General features: G+C 54.0%; 1 protein-coding gene across 2 annotated transcripts; it reads right to left on the minus strand.

Moving 5' to 3' along the window:
- Nucleotides 1-494: 494 nt before the first annotated feature.
- On the minus strand, nucleotides 495-25,331 carry CLDN18 (claudin 18). 2 transcript variants are annotated; one of them, XM_068169411.1, is made up of 5 exons: nucleotides 25,021-25,331; nucleotides 7,388-7,552; nucleotides 6,562-6,667; nucleotides 6,002-6,112; nucleotides 495-4,200 (listed from the first exon to the last, which is right to left on the minus strand). In XM_068169411.1, the coding sequence occupies exons 1-5, from the start codon at nucleotides 25,238-25,240 to the stop codon at nucleotides 4,023-4,025; spliced, it is 780 nt and encodes a 259-aa protein (XP_068025512.1). In that variant the 5' UTR covers nucleotides 25,241-25,331; the 3' UTR covers nucleotides 495-4,022. The 2 variants fall into 2 exon arrangements, with proteins under 2 accessions (XP_068025512.1, XP_068025511.1); XM_068169410.1 differs by lacking the exon at nucleotides 25,021-25,331 and adding an exon at nucleotides 15,404-15,796.
- Nucleotides 25,332-25,342: the final 11 nt, after the last annotated feature.

The raw sequence follows: 25,342 nt of genomic DNA on the forward strand, positions 1-25,342 counted from the left end.
CTCTCACCACCCTCCTGGTAAAGAACTTCTTCCTCACATCCAATCTCAATCTCCCCACTTCCAGTTCTGCTCCATCCCCCCCAGTCCTATCCCTCCCTGACACCCTCAGAAGTCCCTCCCCAGCTTTCCTGCAGGCCCTCTTCATATCCTGCAAGGCCACCAGAAGGTCTCCTCTGAGCTGTCTTGACTAAAAGGCTTCTCAAACGCTGGAACAGGCTGCCCAGGGAGGTGGCTGAGTCATCATCCCTGAAGGTGTTTTTCAGCTGTGCAGGTGGGGTGGTGAGGGACATGGTTGGGTGTTGCACTTGGCAATGTTAGACCAAATGTTGAACTTGATGATCCTAAAGGTCTTTTTGCAGCTTTGGTGATCCTCTGACACTTGCCCATACTGCTCCCAAGAAGCCCCAGACCCCAGACTGGGGTGAGTTCAGCTGAGCTTTAGAAGCATTGGCTGCTGCTCTTCATGACAAGGAGAGAGTAAATCAAGATGACAGTTTTGGGCTTTGTGACCTGTTTTAATTCATGTAAAAAAGGAAAAACCACAAACAAACCAAAAACACCAACAAAGAAATGGCCAAGAAAACAAACAAATACATGCAGGGTGCAGCAAGAAACAGGCAGAGAATCTGAGGCGCTCCTGGGAGGTGGAGATAAAAGCACTGGGGTGGATTTTTGGTGGGGTTAATCTGGGACAGGCTTTGCCTCTGCAAAAGGAAGCTGTTCTCCTTTTCTCCTTTAGAACCAGACCCTTCCAACAAGTGCTTAGCCAGCCCAAAAGGCAGAGTCAGCACTGACATCCAGCAGAAGCAGTGGTTCATCCCAGCTGGCTGCAGGGCCATCTCCAGCTCAAGAAGGGACCAAGAACTTCTGTTGGATGGAAGCTCTTCTCCCCTCAGCACAGTGATCAATTCCTCCTCCTGACACTGTGCCCTGCCAGGTGCTCCCTCACCTTCTTGCTTGACCTTGCTCTGCTGAGCATCTGCAGAGTCACAGAATCAGCCAGGTTGGAAGAGACCTCCAAGATCACCAAGTCCAACTGATCCCCCAACCCTATCCAATCAACCTGGATGAGTGCCTCATCCAGGCCCTTCTTAAACACCTCCAGGGACACTGACCCCACCACCTCCCTGGGCAGCACATCCCAATGGCCAATCTCTCTTGCTGTGAAAAACTTCCCCACCTCCAGCCTAAACCTTCCCTGGCACAGCTTGAGGCTGTGTCCTCTTGTTCTGGTGCTGGGTGCCTGGGAGAAGAGACCAACCCCCTCCTGGCTACAACCTCCCTGCAGGGAGTTGGAGAGAGCAAGAAGGTCTCCCCTGAGCCTCCTCTTCTGCAGGCTAAGCAACCCCAGCTCCCTCAGCCTCTCCTCACAGGGCTGTGCTCCAGACCCCTCCCCAGCTTTGTTGCCCTTCTCTGGACACCTTCCAGCAGCTCAACCTCTTTCCTAACCTGAGGAGCCCAGAACTGGACACAGGACTCAAGGTGTGGCCTGAGCAGTGCTGAGCACAGAGCAGAATCTCCATGTCTTAGGCTGGTGTTTCCCAGCATCATTTGGCATCTGCTGCAACATGACAGTCCAGCTAGAGCACAAGCCCACTCATCAGAGGCACCAAGCACCAGAGCTTCTGGAGTGAGTCCAGAGGAGGCACAAAGATCATCCCAGGGCTGGAGCACCTCTGCTATGAGGACAGGCCGAAGGAGCTGGGAGTGTTCAGCCTGGAGAGGACAAGACTCCAGTGGGACCAAGCTGCAGAGGGACTTTTCAGAAGGGTGTCCAGAGACAGGACAAGGAATGGTTTGAAGCTGAGGCAGAGCAGGGTTAGAGTGGAGCTGAGGAAGAAGTTGTTCCGTAAGAGGTTGGTGAGACTCTGGCACAGGCTGCCCAGGGAGGCTGTGGCTGCCTCCTGCCTGGAGGTGTCCAAGGCCAGCCTGGATGAGGCCTTGAGCAGCTGAGTCTAGCTGAGAGGTGTCCTTGTCTATGGTGGGGAGGTTGGAGCAGCTGATCTCTGAGGTCCCTTCCAGCCTGAGCCTTTGTGTGATTCTATGGTCTATGATTCTGTGGCCTGCCTGAGATGCCACATGGTTTAGCAACAGGCTTGGTAGAGCTAGACAATGATTAGACCTGATCATTTGGAAGGTCTTTTCCAGCCAAAATTATTCTCTTCTGTGAGTCTCCTGGCCCTCTGCTGGAGATGTGCCTCCATGTGCTGGTGGAGAGGCAGTGGTCATGAAGAGGAGGTAGCTCTGCAGAGCTGGTGAGTATGGTCTGTGCTCACTGGGAGCACTGCTGTTCAGTGAGGCAGCCTGCCCCACCTGTTTATACAAGCCCCTGCACTTCTGGCTTGACTTACCAGAGGTCCAGCTCGGGGGAAATGTTTAGCTCTACCTCTGATCCTTGCTGAGCATGAAGCCACTCAAGAGGATTATCAGCATTTCACCAAAACAACTCCTGCAGAGAACTGGAAATCTCTATGAGAGGGACTGAAACCTGTTGCAGTTTTCTGTCCAAAGTGGCTCCTTTGGAGCTTTGGGATGAGTTTTTCTCACTAATTTATCCCCCAGTACCTTTTGCTCAGAGGCACTTTGCAGAGCTGAGCTAGGATGTGCTCTGGAGCCAGGTCAGATGACCTGCTAACAACACCTAGCTCTCCACTCCCATGCAAGCTCTGCTGTCTCCTCCTCTGACCCCTTCATAGAATGGCTTGGCTTGGAAGGAACCTCCAAAGGTCATCTAGTCAGCCCCCCCCTTGCAGTCAGCAGGGGCATCCTTAACTAGATCAGGTCACCCAGAGCCCTGCCCAGCCTCACCTTGGATATCTCCAGGGATGGAGCCTCAACCACCTCCCTGGGCAGCCTGTGCCAATGTTCCACCTCCCTCCTGGTGCAGAATTTGTTCCTACAATAAACTTCCTCTCTTCTGGACTGTCTGGAGGAGGCACTGTCCCACTAAGGAGCTAATCTTCACCTCTCTAGGGGGAAGAATTACCACAAGCATGTCCTGGTGTCAGTATGGAGCTACACATCTAAGACTCCCTGGGATTTCCTGCTCCAAATGTTGACTCTAATTAATTCTAAATGAGAAATTGTTCTGGCTTCATTAGAGATGACATCTGTGGGAGCACCAGTGGCACACAGAGGTTTGCAGCTATTACAGCAGAAGGATCTGGCACAGGAATAACAATGGATTATGGATATTCCCTGGGGAGATCAGGAGGAATAAATACACTTTGGGTTACAGCAAATGGCAGAGGGAGAGAAATCAGATTAAATATATCACAGCAGATCAAAACTGTGGGACAGCCAGCAAAGAGCAAAGGGGGCCCTGAGCAGAAGCAGTCACCAGGGAGGAAAATGCCATGGCTGTGGGGTCTGCATGCTTTGGCCTCAGCCAAAAGGACACAACTGGGTTCAATTAATATATACAGCAGAAGGAGAGAGGAGAGTGATGGATTCCAATGTTTGCTTTTCGACCTGCTCCACACCAAACCTTGGGTGTTAAAATCAATCCACTGGGTTTTGAATGGTGGACAGGGGACCCTGAAGTCACAGGGCAGTGTTCACTTGGTTTCCACCGAAACATTGGGGTTTTAATGGTGGACAGGGGACCCTGAAGTCACAGGGCAGTGCTCACCTCTCCAGACTCTGAGAAAATAGGAGGTGACATTGCTGGCCTGGAATGGCAGGAGGCAATGGGGTAGCTTTTCCATCTAGGCTATTATGGGAGGGGAATTTTAACCTATTAGAAGAGTTAGAAGGGAAAATAAAAGGCACAGGGGAGAATCCTGGTCCTGGATGTAAAATAGGAGCCAAGTGTTGTGCTCTGAGAGCCTAAAGAGGAACGGTGGGCACACTGAAACCGATGCTCTAACCAGGTGGGGTACAGCCCCAGAGCAGGGGAACCAGGACAGAAAGCACAGCCCTGTCTCCAGGCTGCTTTGCTGGCAGATCCTTGGGGGTTGCTTTTGCTTCTGAAGTTGAAGGTGTTTAATAAAAGCTGATGCAAGGCAAGCCCAGAGAGCCTGCTAGACATAGTCGTACTTGGAGGGGTAGGAGCGTCTGCCGTCCTCACTGCGAGGAGCCTCCTCGTAGCCTGCGCCCTTCCTGCTCTTGGCCTCAGCTTCATACCCAGAGCCTCCCTTGTAGGGCCCTGTCCTGTAGGAGATGTTCCGTCCCGACGCGTGGTAGGACACCGCTTTGTACCTGCAAGACACAGCAAGGGTGGCCTCAGCCACTGCAGGGGCACTGCCACACCTGAGGGCAGCTCGGAACATGAGGAGGAACATCTGTGAGGAGGAACTCTAGGCATGAGGGGGAGCTCTAGACCTGAGGGGGAGCTCGAAACATGAGGAGGAACATCCATGAGGAGGAACATCTATGAGGAGGAACATCTATGAGGAGGAACATCTATGAGGAGGAACATCTATGAGGAAGAACTCTAAACATGAGGAAGAACTTCTTCAATTAAAGCCCAGGAGCAGGCTGCCCAGGAGCAGGCTGCCCAGGAAGGCTGTGGAGTCTCCTTCTCTGGAGACATTCCAAACCCAGCTGGGTGATCCTGCCTTGGCAAGGGGGTTGGACTTGGTGATGTTCAGAGGTGCCCTCCAACACCTACCCTTCTGCAGTGCTGTGACCACCCAGGGTTGCTCCTGTCTTATTTGCTGTAGGATTTTAGGCAGCTTCATACTGTGTCATCACTTGAAACCAGGCAGTGAGCTCAGAGCCAAGCACCCATGCACAAGGCTGCAAGCTCATGGACAAGGCTGCAAGCTCATGGACAGGCTGCAAGCTCATGCACAAGGCTGCAAGCTCATGCACAAGGCTGCAAGCTCATGCACAAGGCTGCAAGCTCATGGACTGGCTGCAAGCTCATGCACAAGGCTGCAAGCTCATGCACAAGGCTGCAAGCTCATGGACAAGGCTGCAAGCTCATGGACAAGGCTGCAAGCTCATGGACAGGCTGCAAGCTCATGGACAAGGCTGCAAGCTCATGCACAAGGCTGCAAGCTCATCCACAAGGCTGCAAGCTCATGGACAAGGCTGCAAGCTCATCCACAAGGCTGCAAGCTCATCCACAAGGCTGCAAGCTCATCCACAAGGCTGCAAGCTCATGGACAGGCTGCAAGCTCATGCACAAGGCTGCAAGCTCATGGACAAGGCTGCAAGCTCATGGACAAGGCTGCAAGCTCATGGACAAGGCTGCAAGCTCATGCACAAGGCTGCAAGCTCATGCACAAGGCTGCAAGCTCATGGACAGGCTGCAAGCTCATGCACAAGGCTGCAAGCTCATGCACAAGGCTGCAAGCTCATGCACAAGGCTGCAAGCTCATGGACAGGCTGCAAGCTCATGCACAAGGCTGCAAGCTCATGGACAGGCTGCAAGCTCATGCACAAGGCTGCAAGCTCATGGACAGGCTGCAAGCTCATGGACAAAGCTCATGGGGCCCAAAAGGAGCAGCAAGTTGTGGAGTCAGGGAAGGAAATGGTCACGTCTGACAGGTATCTCGTCATGATTCCTCCTGCACTGGGGGTGTCACAGCATCACAGAATTGTCAGGGTTGGAAGGATCCTCAAGGATCATCCAGTTGCATTGCTCCTGCTATGGGCAGGGACACCTCACTCCAGGTTGCTCACAGCCACATCCAGCCTGGCCTTCAAAACCTCCAGGGATGAGGCTTCCACCACCTCCCTGGGCAACCTGTGCCAGGCTCTCACCACCCTCATGGGGAACAACTTCTTCCTCACATCCAATCTCAATCTCCCCTCCTCTATCGTGGATCCATTCCCCCCAGTCCTATCACTCCCTGACACCCTCAAAAGTCCCTCCCCAGCTTTCTTGGAGCCCCCTTCAGATACTGGAAGGACACAAGAAGGTCTCCTGGGAGCCTTCTCTTCTCCAGACTGCACACAGAGTATGCTGTCCTGTGGTGTGCTGGCTGTGTGCTCCCCCAACACCCGAGGTTTCCTGCCAATACCTTCCCCTGTCCCCCACCGGCAGACTCACCGAGACTCTTCTGGCAGCAGCCCTCTGCAAGCCAGGCACATCATGATGCCTCCTACGAGAGCCAGGCCTCCTGCCACCCAGCCAACGAAAAGAGCTGAGCCAAAGGTGTACCTGCAAAGCACAGGGAGGTGCCTGGTTACTGCTCTGCCACTGCTCCACTGCTTCTGACATGCACTGAACGTTGCCAGTCCCCCTCTGGCCCTGCAGAAGTCCCTTTGAGCACCTTCACACATGCAGGCTCATGCTCAATGGGCTCTCTACCTCCTTGAGCTGTGTGAGCAGAGGTTTCCAGCCCTTTTGCTCAAACAAATTCTTGCCAGGGCAGAGAAGGAAGAGACTCAAGAAACCTTGAAACTCTTGAGAGTTTGCCTTTCCTTCACCTGCAGCAGGCTGAGGGCCTGAGGGAGAGCTGCACCATGGAAAACCCTGAGCCAGATAGTGTCATAGTATCATAGAATCAGTCAGGGTTGGAAGGGGCCACAAGGATCATCTAGTTCCAGCCCCCCTGCCATGGGCAGGGACACCCCACACTAGATCAGGCTGGCCAGATGACCACCTACCTGTTCTGGACATTCTGCATTCCTTGGTACATGTTGGCTGTGGACATCCAGAAGTTTGTGACCAGCATGTTGGCAAACACAGACACTCCAGTGATGGCACACAGGCCTGAGAGCAGACAGAAGAGCAGACTGAGACCCACACGGCACAGGCAGCCACCTTTGGCAAGCACCTCACAGCTCTGTGGAGGTGAGTGAGGCTGCCTTGTGTCCTGCTTGCATGCCCTCAGCAGAAGTGGTGACCCACAGTGTGTCACACATTGCTGCCAGGGTTTCTACACGTTGACAATCCAGCAACAGGGACACAAAGTCACACCACAGAATCCCAGCTCACACCAGCAGGAGCCACAGGTGACCACTGCCCAACCTAACCCTCCCCTGGCACAGTTTCAGGCCATTTCCTCTTGTCCTACCACCAGAGACAAGGGAGAAGAGTCCACCCCCACCTCACTGCAGCCTCCTCTCAGGGAGCTGCAGAGAGCAATGAGGTCTCCCTCAGCCTCCTCCAGACTAAACCCCCCCAGCTCCCTCAGCTGCTCCTCCCCAGCCCTGCTCTCCAGACCCATCCCTAGATTTGTTGCCCTTCTCTGGACCTGCTCCAGCCCTTCAAAGTCTTTGTGTTCTGTCCCACACAAACTTCTGGGTTTCTTCTACTAAGCAGAGGTAGCAATCAGCGTGCCCCAGGAGGCCAGGCTGGAGGACCAGTGCCAATAACTCGATGCCAGCACTAATGCTTGGGGCTGCAGAAGTGCACTGAGACCTGCCCAGTCCTCGGTCCCAGGTAACTGCCATCCCTTGCATTGTGAAAGGCCCAAGTTCAGCCTCTTACCAGCAACAATGAACATGATGCCAGAGGTCAGAGTCATGTTGGCCTTTGCTGAGTTCTCCATGCTGCCAATGTGGATACACTTCAGAGCAAAAATGCACACCAGGAGGCCAAGGATGCCCAGGACGATCCCCACGATCATGAGGGCCCTCACAGCCTGGAACATGGCTGCAAAGCAAAGCGAGAGGAGCCAAGCTGAGTGACTGCAATGAGGTTTGTAAGAGCCTGCCAGGTCTGTAAAGGTGGTCTCTGCCTGGAAATCGAAATACTAAGGAAGAAAACCTTGGGAAATGGGCACCAGGTCTACTCTCAGCATTGTCTGGGGCACCTCTGGAGTCATGTTTGCTTGTCTCAACTTGCCAAGGAGTTTGGTGGCTTGGACACCATTTCCTGCAAAGGTTCACTGGTACCACTCATGAGTTCCTGTTGGTCCACAGCTGGGAGGAGCACTCATGGTTTCATAGCTAAGCTGGTTGAGAAAGGGTTTGGGTTTTTCCCCTCCCCAAGCAGCAGTGAACGCAGATGGCTCCTCCCAGCTACCTCTGACATTGCCAAATCCTTCATAACTCAAAATGAAGTTCTTGATATTCCTGCCTTACAGTCAGATGTCTGGCACAGGAGGAGCAGGAACAGGCTGCCCAGGGAGGCAGTGGATGCCTCCCCCCTGGAGGGGTTCAAGGCCAGGCTGAACAACCTGGGCCGGTGGGAGTTGCTCCTGCCCCTGGCAGGGGGCTTGGAACTGGATGATCTTCAAGGGCCCTTCCAAGCCAACCCAGTCTGTGACCCTGAGTCTCTGAGTGCTCCTTTGGAAGCAAGCTGTGGTATTGGTCATGCCCATGGGAACTGAGCACTGCTGTTAATCAGCAGAAGGCACCAAAGCCTTTCAGATTTCTCTTGGCTGGAGGAGAGGAGTAGAGGGAAAAGCAAAGGGAAGCTTTCACCTCTTAAAATGGAGGAGGGAAGGGAAATCCCCTTTGAATACCAAGGTGATTTCCTAACGAGGTGGCACCTATCCCATCTTGCCTGCAGCTTGGTGCTGGCCCCCGACTCTGCATGGGGCCCTGGTGGAGACAGGAAGGCGACAGTGCTGGCAGGTTACTCTGAGGGGTGGCTGAGAGCATTTCAAGGGCTGTTGCAAGTTCTCTGGGATGCCTTGCAGCCTCTTCTTGCCCTCCCCTGCGCTCCTGCTGCCCTGGTTTTGGCTTTGATTCTCTCTACAAAGGACTCTCCCTCTTCAGGGAAGATACTGTGGGTTCATGGCCGGCTGAGAAGGGCCTACAGCCCTTAACTTAACACTTAACTGTCTGTCACCCCTTCTGCTGGGCTGCTCCAGATGACCATGGTGCCCAAGGGTCCTATATGGTCTGACTGGAATAGGAGGCACTGGCACAGAAGAGCAAGGAGCAGACAGGTTGCTCAGGGAGGCTGCAGATTCCCCTTCCCTAGAGGTGTTCAAGTCCAGGGTGGATGAGGCCTTGAGCAACCTGGGCTGGGGGGAGGTGTCCCTGCCCATGGCAGGGGGTTAGAACTTGATGATCTTTAAGGTCCCTTCCAACCCAAACCATTCTGTGAGTCTGTGGATCCATGACCCTGCTGGCCTTGCATAGGTTGGGAGAAAGGTTTATGAATGCTCCCCCAGGAGGATAAAGGTGGGTGCTGGGGTGCCTGTGTGGGGCCCCTTGCTTGTGGGGTCCCACAAACCCAAGCAGAACCACACTGGCACCACAGCTCACAAGGAAACCAGAGGTTCCACAGGCTGGGAATACCCCACCTTCTTCCATCTGCCAGTCCCACCGGGGCTGCTGCTCTTATGACTCAATTTGCCCTTATCAGCTGATAGCAAGTGCTAACGAGCCTGGGCTTTTCAATCTGCCATTCATCAGCCCCCAGGTGTCAGCTCATTAGCAGTTATCCATCAGAGAACAGGCCGCTGGCTGGTGCCTTATCAGCCCTCAGGGGCTGTTCGTGCAGCACCTGATGCAGAGCTGAGAGCTACAGCAGCAGAAAATCACAATAGCTCACTTGTCTGCACAGCCACCTCAGGTGCTTTGCAACTGCTTTTGTTCCAGGGCAGGCAGGAGAGGCTGATCCTCCAGGGGAGCTTAGGATGCTGTGGATCCACATGGAAGGTCCTCAGCCCCAGAACACTGTTTTTTGGGATCATGCAATGGCTCAGGTTGGAAGGGACCTCAGAGATCCTCTACTCCAACCTCCTCAGCATGGACAGGGATGCCTCTCAGCTAGACTTAGCTGCTCAAGGTCTCATCCAGCCTGCCCTTCAACACACAGGATGGCATTCAACAAGTCCAAGTGCTGGGTGCTGCACTTTGGCCACAGCAACCCCAGGCAGAGCTGCAGGCTGGGGTCAGAGTGGCTGAGAGCAGCCAGGCAGAAAAGGACCTGGGGGTACTGGTTGACAGCAGCTGAACATGAGCCAGCAGTGTGCCCAGAGGGCCAAGAAGGCCAATGGCATCCTGGCCTGCATCAGGAGCAGTGTGGCCAGCAGGAGCAGGGAGGTCATTCTGCCCTGTGCTCAGCACTGCTCAGGCCACACCTTGAGTCCTGTGTCCAGTTCTGGGCCCCTCAGGCTAGGAAAGAGGTTGAGCTGCTGGGAGGTGTCCAGAGAAGGGCAACAAAGCTGGGGAGGGGTCTGGGGCACAGCCCTGTGAGGAGAGGCTGAGGGAGCTGGGGTTGCTTAGCCTGCAGAAGAGGAGGCTCAGGGGAGACCTCATTGCTCTCTACAACTCCCTGAAGGGAGGTTGTAGCCAGGAGGGGCTTGGTCTCTTCTCCCAGGCAAGCAGCACCAGAACAAGAGGACACAGTCTCAAGCTGTGCCAGGGGAGGTTCAGGCTGGAGGTGAGGAGCAAGTTCTTCCCAGAGAGAGTTGTTAGCCATTGGGATGTGCTGCCCAGGGAGGTGGTGGAGTCCCCATCCCTGGAGGTGTTCAAGAGGGGATTGGATGTGGCACTTGGTGCCATGGTTTAGTAGCCATGAGCTGTTGGGTGCCAGGTTGGACTTGATGATCTTTGAGGTCTTTTCCAACCTTATTGATTCTATGATTCTACCCCCAGGGAGGAGGCCCCCAGCCTCCCTGGGCAGCCTGTTCCAGAGGCTCACCACCCCCAAGCTGAAGAACTTCTTCCTAAGGATGACCTTATGGTTTCTAGGTGCTGTCACCATGGTGGCCTCAGCTCTTCAAGAAGTGACCTTAAACTAAGACCTCACAGAGGTGAGCTCCCAGCAGAGACATTCCCAGTGCCTTGGGTGTACAACAGGCAGGCCAAGCCAAGCCAAGCCCAGCAGCTCCTGGAATGTTACAGTTCTGCTGGAGAATCAGAGTGTAAGTGTGGTGGATCTCTGCTGGGAAAGGGAGAGAGGAGCACTGCTGGATGCAAGGGAAAAGGTTGATAGGACAAGGAGCAATGCACACAAAGTACAGCACAGGAGGTTCCAGCTCAACATGAGGAGGGACTTCTGCACTGTGGGGGTCACAGAGCCCTGGAGCAGGCTGCCCAGAGAGGTTGTGGAGTCTCCTTCTCTGGAGCCTTTCCAGCCCCATCTGGATGTGTTCTGTGTGACCTGTGCTGGGTTCTCTGCTCCTGCTCTGGCAGGGGGCTTGGACTGATGATCTTCGAGGGTCCCTTCCAACCCCTGACCTCCTGTGAGCCTGTGACAAAAATGCCAAACTGCCCTCAGCAGCAATTCCTCTCTCCATGAGGCTGACTTAGGCACCATCTCCACAGAACAACAGCAAGGAAAAGAAAGAGCTTGTGGGACTGCTGTGTCATGAAGGCCTCTTCACTTGGCTCATGGGAGTGGAAAAGAGCACTGCAGGCTCAAGTGAATTCTGGCATCCATCAGAAGCCCTCTGAACAGAGCTGCTTGCCAAAGGTGAATGGCCTCCCTTGGGAGGAAGGAGTGGAAGGGCTTGGACAAACAAAACAAGAGCCTAAGGAAAACACAAATTCCCTCAGTAGCAGCAGGCAGCAAGCAGCCCTGTCCCTAGGATCAGGGAATCCTGGAATCAGCCAGGGTGGAAGAGACCTCAGAGATCAGCAAGTCCAACCTATCACCCAGCCCTATCCAACCAACCAGACCCTGGCACCAAGTGCCTCATCCAGGCTTTTCCTGCAGATCTCCAAGGAGAGCAACTCCACCACCTCCCTGGGCAGCACATCCCAATGGCCAATCTCTCTCTGGGAAGAACTTCTTCCTAACATCAGCCTGAACCTCCCCTGGCACAGCTTGAGACTGTGTCCTCTTGTTCTGGTGCTGGGTGCCTGGGAGAAGAGACCAACCCCCTCCTGGCTACAACCTCCCTTCAGGTAGTTGTAGAGAGCAAGAAGGTCTCCCCTGAGCCTCCTCTTCTCCAGGCTAAGCAACCCCAGCTCCCTCAGCCTCTCCTCACAGGGCTGTGCTCCAGACCCCTCCCCAGCTTTGTTGCCCTTCTCTGGACACCTTCCAGCAGCTCAACCTCTTTCCTAGCCTGAGGAGCCCAGAACTGGACACAGGACTCAAGGTGTGGCCTAACCAGTGCAGCTCACAGGGGCAGGATGACCTCCCTGCTCCTGCTGGCCACCCTGTTCCTGATGCAGGCCAGGATGCCATTGGCCTTCCTGGCCCTCTGGGCACACTGCTGGCTCATGTTCAGCCTACTTTCAACTACTACCCCCAGGTCCCTCTCTGCCTGGCTGCTCTCAGCCACTCTGCCCCCAGCCTGTAGCTCTGCCTGGGGTTGCTGTGGCCAAAGTGCAGAACCCTGTGCTTAGCCTTATTAAATCTCATCCCATTGGCCTCTGCCCACCCATCCAACCTGTCAAGGTCCCTCTGCAGAGTTCTCCAACCCTCCAGCAGATCAACTCTTGCCCCCAGCTCGGTGTCGTCTGCAAACTCACTGATGATGGACTCAATGCCCTCATCCAGATCATCAATAAAGATATTGAACTGAATGGGGCCCAGCACTGATCCCTGGGGCACACCACTGGTGCCTGGCTGCCAGCTGGCTGTGGCACCATTCACCACCACTCTCTGGGCTCAGCCTCCAGCCAGTTCCTAACCCAGCTCAGAGTGCTGCTGTCCAAGCCAGGAGCTGACAGCTTGGCCAGGAGTTTGCTGTGGGGGATGGTGTCAAAGGCCTTGCTGAAGTCCAGGCAGACCACATCCACAGCCTGCCCCACATCCACCAGGCAGTCACCTGGGCATGGAAGGAGGTCAGGTTGGTCAGGCAGGACCTGCCCTTCCTGAATCCATGCTGGCTGGGCCTGATCCCTTGGCCATCCTGTAGGTGCTGTGTGATTGCACTCAGGATGACTGTTCTGTCACCTTGCCTGGCACTGAGGTCAGGCTGACAGGCCTGGAATTCCCTGGCTCATCCAACCGGCCCTGCTTGTGGATGGGCACCACACTGGCAGCTTCCAGACCTCTGGGACCTCTCCAGTGAGCCAGGACTGGTGATAAATGATGGAGAGCGGCTTGGTAGCATATCTGCCAGCTCTCAGCGCCCTAGGGTGGATCCCACATGGTCCCTAGCCACAGAACATGCTGCTGTTTTGCATACACACTTTGCATGAGCTAGAAGAACTTTCTGTCCTGGCTGCACACCTCTGGCTGCCCACTGGGCACACCTGATGTCCATGCAAAGGCATGGGCTTATGGTGGTCACCAATATAAACAGCAGTCACCTGAAACCACAGTTTGCATCTCTGTCTTTTTCAGGTGGAAGTGAAACTGGGGAGTTGTCTTTTTGCTCAGTGTTGCTGTGAGTAGAAGCATGGAATGGTTTGGGTTGGAAAAGACCTTTTAGATCATTGAGTCATAGAAACATGGAAGGGTTTAGGTTAGGAAAGACCTTTTAGATTGAGTTATAGAATCATGGAGTGGTTTGGTTCGGAAAGGACCTTTTAGATCCCTGAGTCGTAGAAACGTGGAATGGTTTGAGTTGGAAAGGACCCTGAAGATCATGGAGCTATAGAATAGTTTTGGTTGGCAACACCCTTTAAGATCAAGTCCAACCATTCTCTGCCAAGGCTGCTGCTAAACCATGTCCCTCAGCACCACATCTCTGCCTCTTTCAAACACCTCCAGGGGTGGAGTGAAGTAAAATGACTTCAAGTCACCTAAACTACCCTCACTTGCATTTCTGTTTGTAATACTTTATGGTGTTGTGAGGAATGGAGTACAGAAAGCTGGGGGGGAATGAGCTTTTCAGTTATTCCAGTAAATGCAGAGGGATTCCTTCTTTATGTTTGAAGGGACACATGAAGGGAACAAAACCCATGGAACATCTCAAAAGTACACATGTCCTTATTGCTCTTTTACCCCAAAAAATGATGTCAAAAGTAAAAGCTTACTTATGACAAAAGGGCATCAGAATGATGGTTGCCATCACCTGCTTGCTCTCTTAAACCACAGCCACCTGCACGCAGCACGAGAAGGATCTGTGTACAGTGATCAACATCTGTAAACACACTTTAATACAGAACCAGAGATCACAGAGTTGTTTGGGTTGGAAAAGATCTCTAAGATCATCTCTAAGATCACCCAGTCCAACCATCAACCCAACACCTCCATGGCCACTAAACCCTGCCCCCAAGTGCCATGGCCACACCTTGCCTGAACACCTCCAGGGATGGGGACTTCCCTGGGCAGCCTCTGCCAATCCCTGACCATTCCTGAAGCAAAGAAATTGTTCCTCATCTCCAACCTAACCCTCTGCTGGCACAATTTCAGGCCATTGCCTCTCCTCCTGTCACATGAGACTAGGGAGAAGAGACCAACCCTCACCCCAGTCCAACCTCCTCTCAGGCAGTTGTAGGAAGCAATGAGGCCTCTCTTCAGCCTCCTCTTCTCCAGACTGAACACCCCCAGTTCCCTCAGCTGCTCCTCACCAGCTCCTCACCAGCCCTGTCATCCAGACCCTTCCACCAGCTTTGTTGCCCTTCTCTGGACACCCCCCAGCACTTCAATGCCCTTCTTGGAGTGATGGCCCCAAACTGCAGCCAGTATTAGAGGTGCAGCCTCAGCAGCTCTGAGCACAGAGGACCAAGCTTTTTGGTTCTTTACAAACAAGAATCCGAGAGGAGTGGCACCTCCAAACACCAGCTTTGCTCTTCCAAACGACAGTCAGCTGAAGCTGGGTGTGCAGCAAGTCCTTTGTTCCATCACAGCCCTCAGGATGGTCACAAAAGCCAAGAGTGCAGCTAACTGCAGCTTTGCTCTGCAGCACAGCACTCCCTCCTGTCTCACAGCAGGGGAGCATCCCTGAGGATGCAGGGAGGAGTGCCCACGCAAGGCTCTCAGGGTCATTTGTCATGCTAGCTGGCAGGGCACAGGCACAACAGGGCACAGGCAGGCACGGTGGGCCAGGCTGGGGAACACTGGCACACCCTGGCATGCAGTGGGGAGAGAGAAGCAGCTCTTCTGTACAAGCAAACAACAAAGGAGACTCCCTCTGCAACCTACTTCTGCTGAATCTCTGCAGGGAACACCAAGTGACTTCCTACTCACGCTGCGCACAGGCAGATTTCTTCCATTCCACTTTCCTCTTTGAAGAAAACACCAACAACCACCAAACCAAACCAAACCAAACCAAACCAAACCAAACCAAACACAACCAACCAACCCCCCCACCCCCCCAAACCCAGTTAATTTCCTTTTTTGTTTCCTGTGGAACCCATCATTCTGACCATGCCAGGTGCCATGCAGCTCTTTTCCTTGTGCTTCCATTCAGCCTATCTGTGGCTTCAGCCACCCTCCCTCTCCTCCCATCCCTGGAGCTGTGCTGATTGATGGCAGCAGCGGTGCTGAACCTGTGGTGCTTGCCCAGAGATCAGCTGCACACGCTCCACCTTGTCACCTCCGCTCAGCAAAGACATCTTCCTGGCAACAAACAACGTCTTTGACCACTCAGCCCCCGAGGAGCCCCCTGGGGAGCCCAAGTGCTTGCAGCTATCTGCTCCTGCTTGGGGACGAGAACTGAGCAGAGCTGCAGGAGAGCTCCTGGCTTGGTTTTGCCCCTACCTGGCAGCCCGAGAATGGTGAAATAGGGCCGGCACTCGGTGAAGCCGGAGCTCTGCCGCACGCAGCTCCTCCACAGCCCCTGGTACTGGAAGACAGCCGTGACCGGGTTGTCGTACAGGTCCTGCGTGCTCCACATATCCATGGCAGTGGCCACCACGCAGCCCGCGACGCCCAGCGACGACACCAGGAACCCCATCACCTGGCAGATGGTTGTGGACATGGTGTCTACCCCGGAGAGCGGAGGGGAGGCAGCCCTGAGGAAGCCAGAGGCTCAATGGGAGCGCCGGAGTCGTCCCGCGCCTGGGCCGCCAGCAGCGCGGCAGCTCTTATCAGATGCCTGCCGCCGAGCGCTGTGTTTGCTCTAAGTGTTTTTGCAAGATAGTCCAGTTTCACTCTCTCCAGTTTCACTGGGGTAGGCTTTGTGCTGGCAGGGCTGGAGGTACGAGCTTTTGTCCTTTGGAAGTGCTTGTCCTTCCCCAGCCAAGCAGCTCCGCTCCTGCCGGCGCTGGGCAAACCGCTTGGAGGAGGTTCCAAGCCCCCGCCAAAAGCTTTGCCTGTCCCTGGGGCTTCTCACAGATAGCATCAGGTTGGAAGGGTTCCTCAAAAGTCATCTTGTCCAACCCCCCTGCAGGCAACAGGGACACCTCCAACTAGAGCAGGCTGCCCAGGGCCACATCAAGTCTGATCTAGAATGTTCTCCTGTGTGCTTGGCACAGGGCACAAGTGCTGAGAGGGGCAGAGGAAAGGACCGTGTTCCCAGGAGAGCTCAGCACCCACCGCTGGTGGACTCAGCACCCACCTCTGGTGGACTCAGCACCCACCTCTGATGGACCCAGCACCCACCTCTGGTGGACTCACCGCCTCTCTGGCCCTTTGCTTGTGCAGTAGATCTGCCACCAGGCATCTCTACTTGTGGCCATCCATGCAGGTATCTGCACAGAAGGCATGGTGTCAGAGAGGGAGGCCAGTGGTGAGCTTGGTGCCAAGATGTGGGCTCACAGACTCAACCCAGGGAACAAATAGGGACATGAGAGTGGTGGAACACTGGAAAAGGTTGCCCAGGGAGGTAGTTGAGGCCCCTTCCCTGGAGATAAGCAAGGTTAGGCTCAACAAGGCTCTGAGCAACTTGATCTTGTGGAGGATGCCCCTGCTGAGTGCAGGGCTCGGACTGGATGACCTTTGGAGGTCCCTTCCAACCCAAACCATTCCATCATTCTATGGCCAAGTCTTGCAGCCACTTGGAGCACCACCAAGATTGCCTCAGATGCTGACCATGGCAGAATCCAGGGCACCAGGCAAAGAGCCTCAGACTGATCCAGCAAAACTCCTGCAACCCTTTTCTCCTCCCACCTGAATCCTATTGCCCATCATGTGGCCCCATTGAAACCCATGGAGGGAGGAGGAGAGGGATGGAACAAAGACTGCTTGGCAAGTGCCTTGTTGCAGGTGTTTGTCTGTATTGGCTGGGGGGATGGCTCTGGAGAAAGGAGCAGGGGATGTCCAGGTGAGGAACTGAATCCTCCCTTTGCACAGTGGAGCAGTGCTGGGCTCGAGGAGGCCATGAAAATTTGCCATGCCACTGGGGAGGGCACACAGTGAGTGGCAAGGACCTTCCAGACTCCACACTCCTCTGTTCTCTGCTAATGCCCTGCTCCAACTGATTTACTCCAGCTCCAACCTAGAAACAAACTCCAGCTGCAACCAGTCCTGACACCTCTCTGTGCCACAGGCACTCTCAATATAACCACCTGGCTGTGAAGCCATGTGAAAGCCACCAGGAACAGAGAGAAGCTGATTTCCATGGATGGGTTTATGACCCACTGGCTTCTGCCTGCTTTGACTTTCCAAACCCACCTGGATGCTTATGGGATCATGGGACTGAGATCATTGAGTCCAACCATCAACCCAACACCTCCATGGCCACTCAACCCTGTCCCCAAGGGCCATGGCCACATCTTTCTTGATCACCTGCAGGGATGGGGACTCCACCACCTCCCTAGGCAGCCTGTGCCAATCCCTGACCACCCTTGCAGCAAAGAACTTTTTCCTCATCTCCAACCTAACCCTATGCTGGCACAATTTCAGGCCAATTCCTCTCCTTCTGTCACCTGATATTAGGGAGAAGAAACCAACCCCACCTCACTCCAGCCTCCTTTCAGGAAGCTGCAGAGAGCAATGAGGTCTCCCATCAAACCAACTCCTCTCCAGGCTAACCAACTGCAGGTCCCCCAGCTGCTGCTCTCCAAAACATAGCCGAGACAGCAGCTTTGGTAACCAGGAGCATGCTGCAGTCCTTAGCTTGAAGCCATGCCCAGCACTCCAGATGCTGTCACCTTTGAAGGGTTATTTTGGTTTGGGGGTGTTTCTATTTACACATCCCTAAAAAGAATGCTGCTGGTGCCCAGCCATCCATGAGCTGTTTGTCTCGTTTGTAGACATGGGAACTTCAAAGCTCCCCCAGAGAGCTTCCTCAGTGGTTGGTTGAAGCAAAGTTCTGGAGAAACAGACACCCACTTGTTTCCATCCCCACCCCTCCCCTAGCCCATTTGCTCTGCCTTTCTGCAACCTTCTTACCACCAGCTTAGTTTTAGTGGCTGTTCCCAAGCTACTCAGCACAGTACCACAGTACAGTAGAAGCTGAAAGGGACCTCCAGAGATCATTTAGTCCAACCCCCCTGCCAGAGCAGGGTCACCCAGGGAAGTCTGCACAGGATTGCATCCAGGTGGGTTGTGAATATCTCCAGAGAAGGAGACTCCTCAACCTCCCTGGGCAGCCTGCCCCAGGGCTCTGGCACCCTCACTGGAAAGAAGTTTCTCCTCATGTTGAGCTGAAACCTTTTGTGTTCAAGCTTGAACCTGCTGTTTGTTGTCTTACCACTGTGCACCACCCAAAAGAGCTTGGCCCCCTCCCCTTGACACCCACCCCTCAGCTATTGATAGACATTGATCAGATCCCTCTCAGCCTTCTCTTCTCCAGACTCAACAGCCCCAGGGCTCTCAGTCTCTCCTCATAGGGGAGATGCTCAAGTCCCCTCATCAGCCTTGTGGCTCTCTCTTGAACTCCCCAGCAGGTCTCTGTCTCTCTTGAACTGAGGAGCCCAAAACTGAATGCAGGATTGCAGCTGTGGTCTCACCAGGGCCTGCTGGCCACAGCTTTTGCTGCACCCCAGGATCCCATTGGCTCTCTTGGCCACAAGAGCATGTGGCTGTCCCATGCAGAACTTGCTGCCCACCAGCAAGTTCTTTCTCCATGGAGCTGCTTTCCAGCAGGGCAGCCCATAACCTGTCCTGGAGCCTGCTGTTATTCCTCCCCAGATGCAGTTCCCCTCTGCAAGCACTTCATCACCTCATTTTCCCATCACCCAGCCCCATCACAGAAGATCCCCTGGGAGTTTTATCTGGACTGCAGAGCACAACCCAAAAAGTGGCTGGGTGTAGAGCATGTCTAAGCAGCTTTCCCACAATCTGATGCTCATCTCCAGCCATCCCTGGGAGATACCAACAGCCAGAAGTGGCTGAAGGATGGGGATCCCTCTGAAAGCAGATGTCTGTGGCTCAGTCTCCAGCAAAGTGGTTGAATGCTGGGGCTGCAGGGCTTGCCATGCCACATGGTAATGCTGGGCAGAGTCTAAGGAAGACATCTGGTGGGGATGTGGCTCTCCAACAGTCAAGCTTCCTCAGCAAAGAGTAGAGAACAAAGCTTCCACTGTGAGTATTGGGACAGTTGCATCCAAAGCAGTGTGTGCAACAGGACAGGGAGGGGATTTTTCCCCTCTGCTCTGCTGAGACCCCACCTGCAGCATTGTGCCCAGTTCTGGTGCTTCCAACACATGGAACTGCTGGAGAGGGTCCAGAGGAGGCCACAAAGGTGGTCAGACTCCTGTATGGGGACAGGCTGAGAGGTTTGGGGCTGTGCAGCCTGGAGCCTTCTCCAAGGCTCCAGGGAGACCTTAGAGCAGACTTTCAGTGCCTGAAGGGGCTACAGGAGATGTGGGAAGGGACTTTTGATAAGGACTGGGAGTGACAAGATGAGGGGCAATGGCTTTGGGCTGGAAGAGGGGAGATTGAGACTGGAGATGAGGAAGAAATTCTTTCCAGCGAGGGTGGTGAGACCCTGGCACAGGCTGCCCAGGGAGGCTGGGGATGTTTCCCTCCCTGGAGGTGTTCAAGGCCAGGTTGGATGAGGCCCTGAGCAGCCTGGGCTGGTGGGAGGTGTCCCTGCCCATGGCAGGAGGTTGGAGCTGGATGGTCTTCAAACCCAACCCATTCTATGGCTCCATGAATCTCTGGATCTCCAGCTGCTTACCCAAGCTAGCACAGAGAAGGCTGCTTCGTGACCGCTCCCTTTGGAGCCTTCCCTCCAGCTCATGCTTCCTTTATCTCTCCAGAGGCTGACTCAAACCCACTCACTGGGCCCAGTGCAACTCCTGAATGTTATCACTGCCTCTCCCCTCAAAATCACCTACAGCTCATATTTGCTTTCAAATTTGCAAATATAGCTCACACCCTGCCAGCCAAATCCAGCTTGTTCAGGCTGAAACAAAGCAAACCCACCTCTCTCTTTCTGGCACTCCACTACCCTGATGGCCACAGCCCCCAGGAGTGCCTGGTCCACCAGTTTACAGCATGAGAAGGGCTGGCTTGGCCTTTCTGAAACTCTCTGGGGAGAGGTGACCATGGGAGAGCCCTGGCCCAGCTCAGACTCGCTCTGCTCCACTGGTCTTCAGGTGGTCCAGAGGGGCCTTTGAGGTTCCTCAGCAGAGCTGGGGTGCATGAATGTGTGTCCTTCACAGAATCACAGAAACATTCAGGTTGGAAAAGACCCTCAGCATCACCAAGTCCAACCCAGAACCCTGCTCTACAAGGCTCACCCCTAAACCAGTTCCCCAAGTACCTCATCCAAACCACCTTTAAACACATCCAGGGTTGGTGACTGAATCACCTCCCTGGGCAGCACATTCCCTACATGCCTGTGAGGTGTAGCCCAAACCCACATCTCCATATTGCCATTTTCCTTGCCCTGCTCCTCTCCTGACTGTCAGCTCAGATCCTTTAGGGTTATTTTTCATGTCTCTCATCCTTTCATGGTGTAAAGGCACAAGGCAGAGGCAAGGATGTGATACAAGCATTTAGCTTCCTGACATCCCCTGCTAAGCTCCCTGCCACTTGAGTGTCACAGGGAGCTGGGGTGTCCAAGGCCTACCCAAGGGTCTGACATTAGCTCTTTCCCCATTCTCACACCTCCTGCAGCTCCTGCTGTGAGTGCAAACCCACAGCAGCATGCACTTGGTAGGTGATACCCAGCCTACAGCCCACCTGGGCCACCTGAATTCTTCTATGTACAAAACTTGGTCTCAGAAGACTTCAAGCAGGTTACAGCAATTACCTGCAGACATTTCAGAGCTTGGAGCTGAACTGGCCAGGTTAAAAGCTTTTAAGGCCAAAGCAAAGCTTGGGGGAGACTTTGCCATGGCCATCATCAGTGATAGACCATGATAAAGCAATTAGAAGTCCCCATCCTTCAACATTTCAGGCATGAAACAATTCCAGGGAGAAGAAATGCTGTTTCCTTGGCCAGTGGGCAGCCCTCTCTCCAAAACCCCCAGAGCAAGGGTTTTCCCAGAGCTCTTGCCAAAATGTCTGTTGGATGCATGAAGCAGAAGAAAACTTTGGCAGAATGTGGATAGAGAAGAAAAAATTCCAGAGGCATCAACATTAACACTTCCCAGATGTGAATCCTCCTCAGGGGATATAGAACTCATCCCTGCTAAAAGAAGGCTCCAGGGAGACCTTAGAGCAGCCCTCCAGCACCTGAAGGGGCTACAGGAGAGCTGGGCAGGTTTTGACAAGGGCTGGGAGTGACAGAGAGAGGGATTAGTGGCTTTGAGCTGGAAGAAAGGAGATTGAGACTGGAGATGAGGAAGAAATTCTTTCCAGTGAGGGTGGTGGGACTCTGGCACAGGTTGCTCCAGGGAGGCTGTGGATGATCCCTCCCTGGAGGTGTTCAAGGCCAGGTTGGATGAGGCCCTGAGCAAGCTGGGCTGGTGGGAGGTGTCCCTGCCCATGGCAGGGGGTTGGAGGGGGCTGCAGAAGGCTGGGGAAGGGGGCTCCAGGAAGGCTGGGGAGGGACTGCTCAGGATCTCAGGTAGTGATAGGACTGGGGGGAATGGAATGAAGCTGGAGGAGGGGAGGATGGCTGGCTGAGGCTCTGGCCAGCCTGACCTAGTGTGAGGTGTCCCTGCCCATGGCAGGGGGGTTGGAACTAGATGATCCTTGTGGTCCCTTCCAACCCTGACTGATACTATGGGGCCTCAACCACCTCCCTGGCAGTCCTCATTCTCCAGTGACACATTCCACCAGAGGCTGCCTGTTCCTAGCTGAGTAGCCAGGGTGAGAGCCACCAACTCCCTCTGCTATTTCTCCTTTTCCTCTTATTATCTTGACTTTTTTTTTCTTCTCCTTTTTCCTCCTTCCATTTGAAATTAAAATTCCCAGCTAAGCTGAAGACAGATGATAGGCAGGACCAGTTTCATCTTTGCTGTGGGAGTGAGAGCTTGAGGGAAAGAGCACACAAATCCGGGGAACCCAATGCTTCAGTGAAGCTCTCAGGTCACCTCACTGCTTTGCCAGAGCCCTATTAGTTTTTATGCACTCCAGCACTATTGTTCCTAAAATGAATTGTCATTGTCAGGATAATAACTAGAGCTTTATAATGGGAATGCTGACAAACCTTAACCATGGTGTAGAAAGCCAGGGTGGTGGTGGGTGGTTCATGAAGAGCAAGGTGCAGCATGGATAAAATAGACCCTGGGCTGATCTGCTTAAATCATAGAATCAATAAGGTTGGAAAAGACCTCAAAGATCATCAAGTCCAACCTGGCACCCAACACCTCCTGACTACAAAACCATGGCACCAAGTGCCACATCCAATCCCCTCTTGAACACCTCCAGGGATGGGGACTCCACCACCTCCCTGGGCAGCACATTCCAATGGCTAACAACTCTCTCTGGGGAGAACTTTCTCCTCACCTCCAGCCTGAACCTCCCCTGGCACAGCTTGAGACTGTGTCCTCTTGTTCTGGTGCTGGGTGCCTGGCAGAAGAGACCAACCCCCTCCTGGCTACAACCTCCCTTCAGGGAGTTGTAGAGAGCAAGAAGGTCTCCCCTGAGCCTCCTCTTCTCCAGGCTAAGCAACCCCAGCTCCCTCAGCCTCTCCTCCCAGGGCTGTGCTCCAGACCCCTCCCCAGCTTTGTTGCCCTTCTCTGGACACCTTCAAGTCTCTCAATGTCCTTCTTGAATTGAGGAGCCCAGAACTGGACACAGGACTCGAGGTGTGGCCTGAGCAGTGCTGAGCACAGGGGCAGAATGACAAATCGGGGATTTGGTTTTGAGCATCTTTTCCCCACCCCCAGCCCCACAACCTCTCTTTGGGATGGAGCTGCCCTTTGCTAGTGGCTGGTGAGAAGAAGAAAAAAACTGCCTAGGAGCAGCTGAATTCAGGAGATGAATTCAGGAGATGAATCCAGTCTCTAAAGCACAGCAGCGGGGCAGCTCCTCTAGAGACTGGAAGTGTCAGACAATGTGGAACAGGAGGAGGAAAGCTGGGAGTTGGGGAAGCCAGGCAGTGACTTCAGAAGAGCAAGCCTTGGTCAGTAAGGACAAAATAAAGGGGAGGAAAAAAAGAAGAGAAGGAGGGGAAAAATCACCCCATTTTGTAAGGCAGGGTTGATAGCACCCAGCACAAAAAGAATCTGGTCAGGACAGAAGCACAGAAGATCCACTGGGGAAGGCAGCAACACTGCTGGGGAGGAGCAGAGCAGTAAATGTGGGGCCTTCAGGGTCCCACTCAGCTTTATTTTGAAAGGTTCTGCTTCACTCTTTTGGCTTTTTGGTTTTAATTTGGTTTTGTAGGTGACTGCAATAAGCCAAGCAAACAGTCACGGTGACTCCATCCGAGGCGACCGGTTCAGAGATCCTCACCTTGTGGGGTAGGATGCTCATTCCTCTCCACAGCTGGTGGGGACACACAGAGCTGGCTTGGTGTAGCTGAAGAGTCAGAGAACCCTAGAATGGCTTAGGTTGGAATGGAATGGAATGGAATAGGATAGGATAGGATAGGATAGGATAGGATAGGATAGGATAGGATAGGACAGGACAGGACAGGATGGAATGGAATGAACTAGCTTGGAAGAGACCTTCGAGATCATCGAGTCCAACCTATCATCCAACACCACCTAATCAACTAACCTATGGCACCAAGCACCCCATCCAGTCTCCTCCTAAACACCTCCAGGGATGGTGACTCCACCACCTCCCTGGGCAGCACATCCCAAAGGCCAATCTCTCTTTCTGTGAAGAACTTCTTCCCAACATCAGCCTAAGTGACCTCAGAGATTGTCTACTCCAACCCTCCGGCCGTGGGCAGGGACATCTCCCACTAGACTCCACTGCTCAAGGCCTCATCCAACATAGCCTTGAACACATCCAGGTAGGAAGCATCCACAACCTCCTTGGGAAACCTGTTCCAGTGCCCCACCACCCTTGCACTGAGGAACTGTGTCCCAAGGTCTACGTGAACCATCAAGGCCTGCTTTAATGGGACAAGGTTTAATGCCCATGGTGGTGCTGGGTTGATGGTTGAACTCCATGATCTGAGAGTTCTTTTCCAACCAAAATGATTCTATGAAAGCCATGGCCCCAAGAAGAGGAAGATGCTCACCAGCAACCCCCAGCACAGGGATGCTGCAGGACACCAGCTGGGAATGAGGATCTGGAGAAGAGCGACGTGGCAACACACCTTGGGGCACAAAGCACCTCTCCTGCTGGTGTCTGGGGCCTCAGCTGTGTTGGGTTGGACTGGCTTGGTTTGCACAGAGATAGGAAGAAGCCATTTTTGTGCACAGTGTTGGTTTGTGTGGTCTGGAAGGGCCATTCTGCAGAAGTTCTGCAGTGATTTGCCGGTGTCATTGGCTTCTCCCTGCCACTCTTGCTGTGTCAAAGCAGAGACTGGGAGGATGTAGCAGTCTAAGTGCCTTTTTTTCTCACTGTGTTAAGGCAAGAAGGGAACTCAGATAATCCTGTTGTAACCTAATTGTTTGCACCCCTAGATACTCTGGGCAGGACAGGAATGATACTTGTGGTGGAAGAGAAAAAAACCCAACTGGAACCAAAGGAGAATTAGGGAGAAATCCAGCCTGGTGGTGTTAGCCTGCCCACAAATAGAGTGAGCTGAACTGTGACATATCCTCTTAGAAAAGGATCTTCTCCAACGCCAAGACTCTTAGTGGTTTCTGGTAGGAGGCCACACACAGGCCTGCAGCTGCCTAGGAGCATACACCTGAGCTACCTGTGGCATGGGGGACAGCCACTGCCCTGGGGGAATTGCCTGGACAACCCCTCAGGAACCTGATGCCATAATCAGCTGTCATGAGCTGCCCTGAACCTCAGCTTGGCCACGGGAGGAGGTTCAGCTTGAGATACTTCCCCAGGGGAGGTGTCCTCCAAAGGGGCTGAGCATCTGTATTCCCTGCTCTACACCAAGGTCACCCATCGCTGCCACCACTGCTGCCCGTGGCTCTGCCCTCCCACCTGGCTGCCCCCTCAGCCGCCAGCCCTACCTGGCAGCCCCAGGATGGTGAAGTAGCCGCGGCACTCGGTGAAGCCGGAGCTCTCCCGCACGCAGGTGCGCCACAGGCCCTGGTAGTTGAAGACGGCGGTCACAGGGTTGTTGTACAGGTCTTGGGTGCTCCACTGGTCCATGCAGGTCGAGGCAATGATGCCTCCTATCCCCAGGGCAGACACCACGAAGCCCATGGACTGGCAAATGGTCACAGACATGGCGCCAAGCGCTCGCGGGCAGCTCCTCGGCACCTGTGAGGCACTCGGCGAGTCCGGTCTGGGGCAGGCAGCCAGGGCAGAAGGGACTTTTAGCTGGAGCCA

The sequence above is a fragment of the Melanerpes formicivorus genome, unplaced genomic scaffold (assembly GCF_026170545.1).
Source record: "Melanerpes formicivorus ecotype bairdi unplaced genomic scaffold, bMelFor1.0.p_v2 SCAF_183, whole genome shotgun sequence".
Classification (NCBI taxonomy): Eukaryota; Metazoa; Chordata; class Aves; order Piciformes; family Picidae; genus Melanerpes; species Melanerpes formicivorus.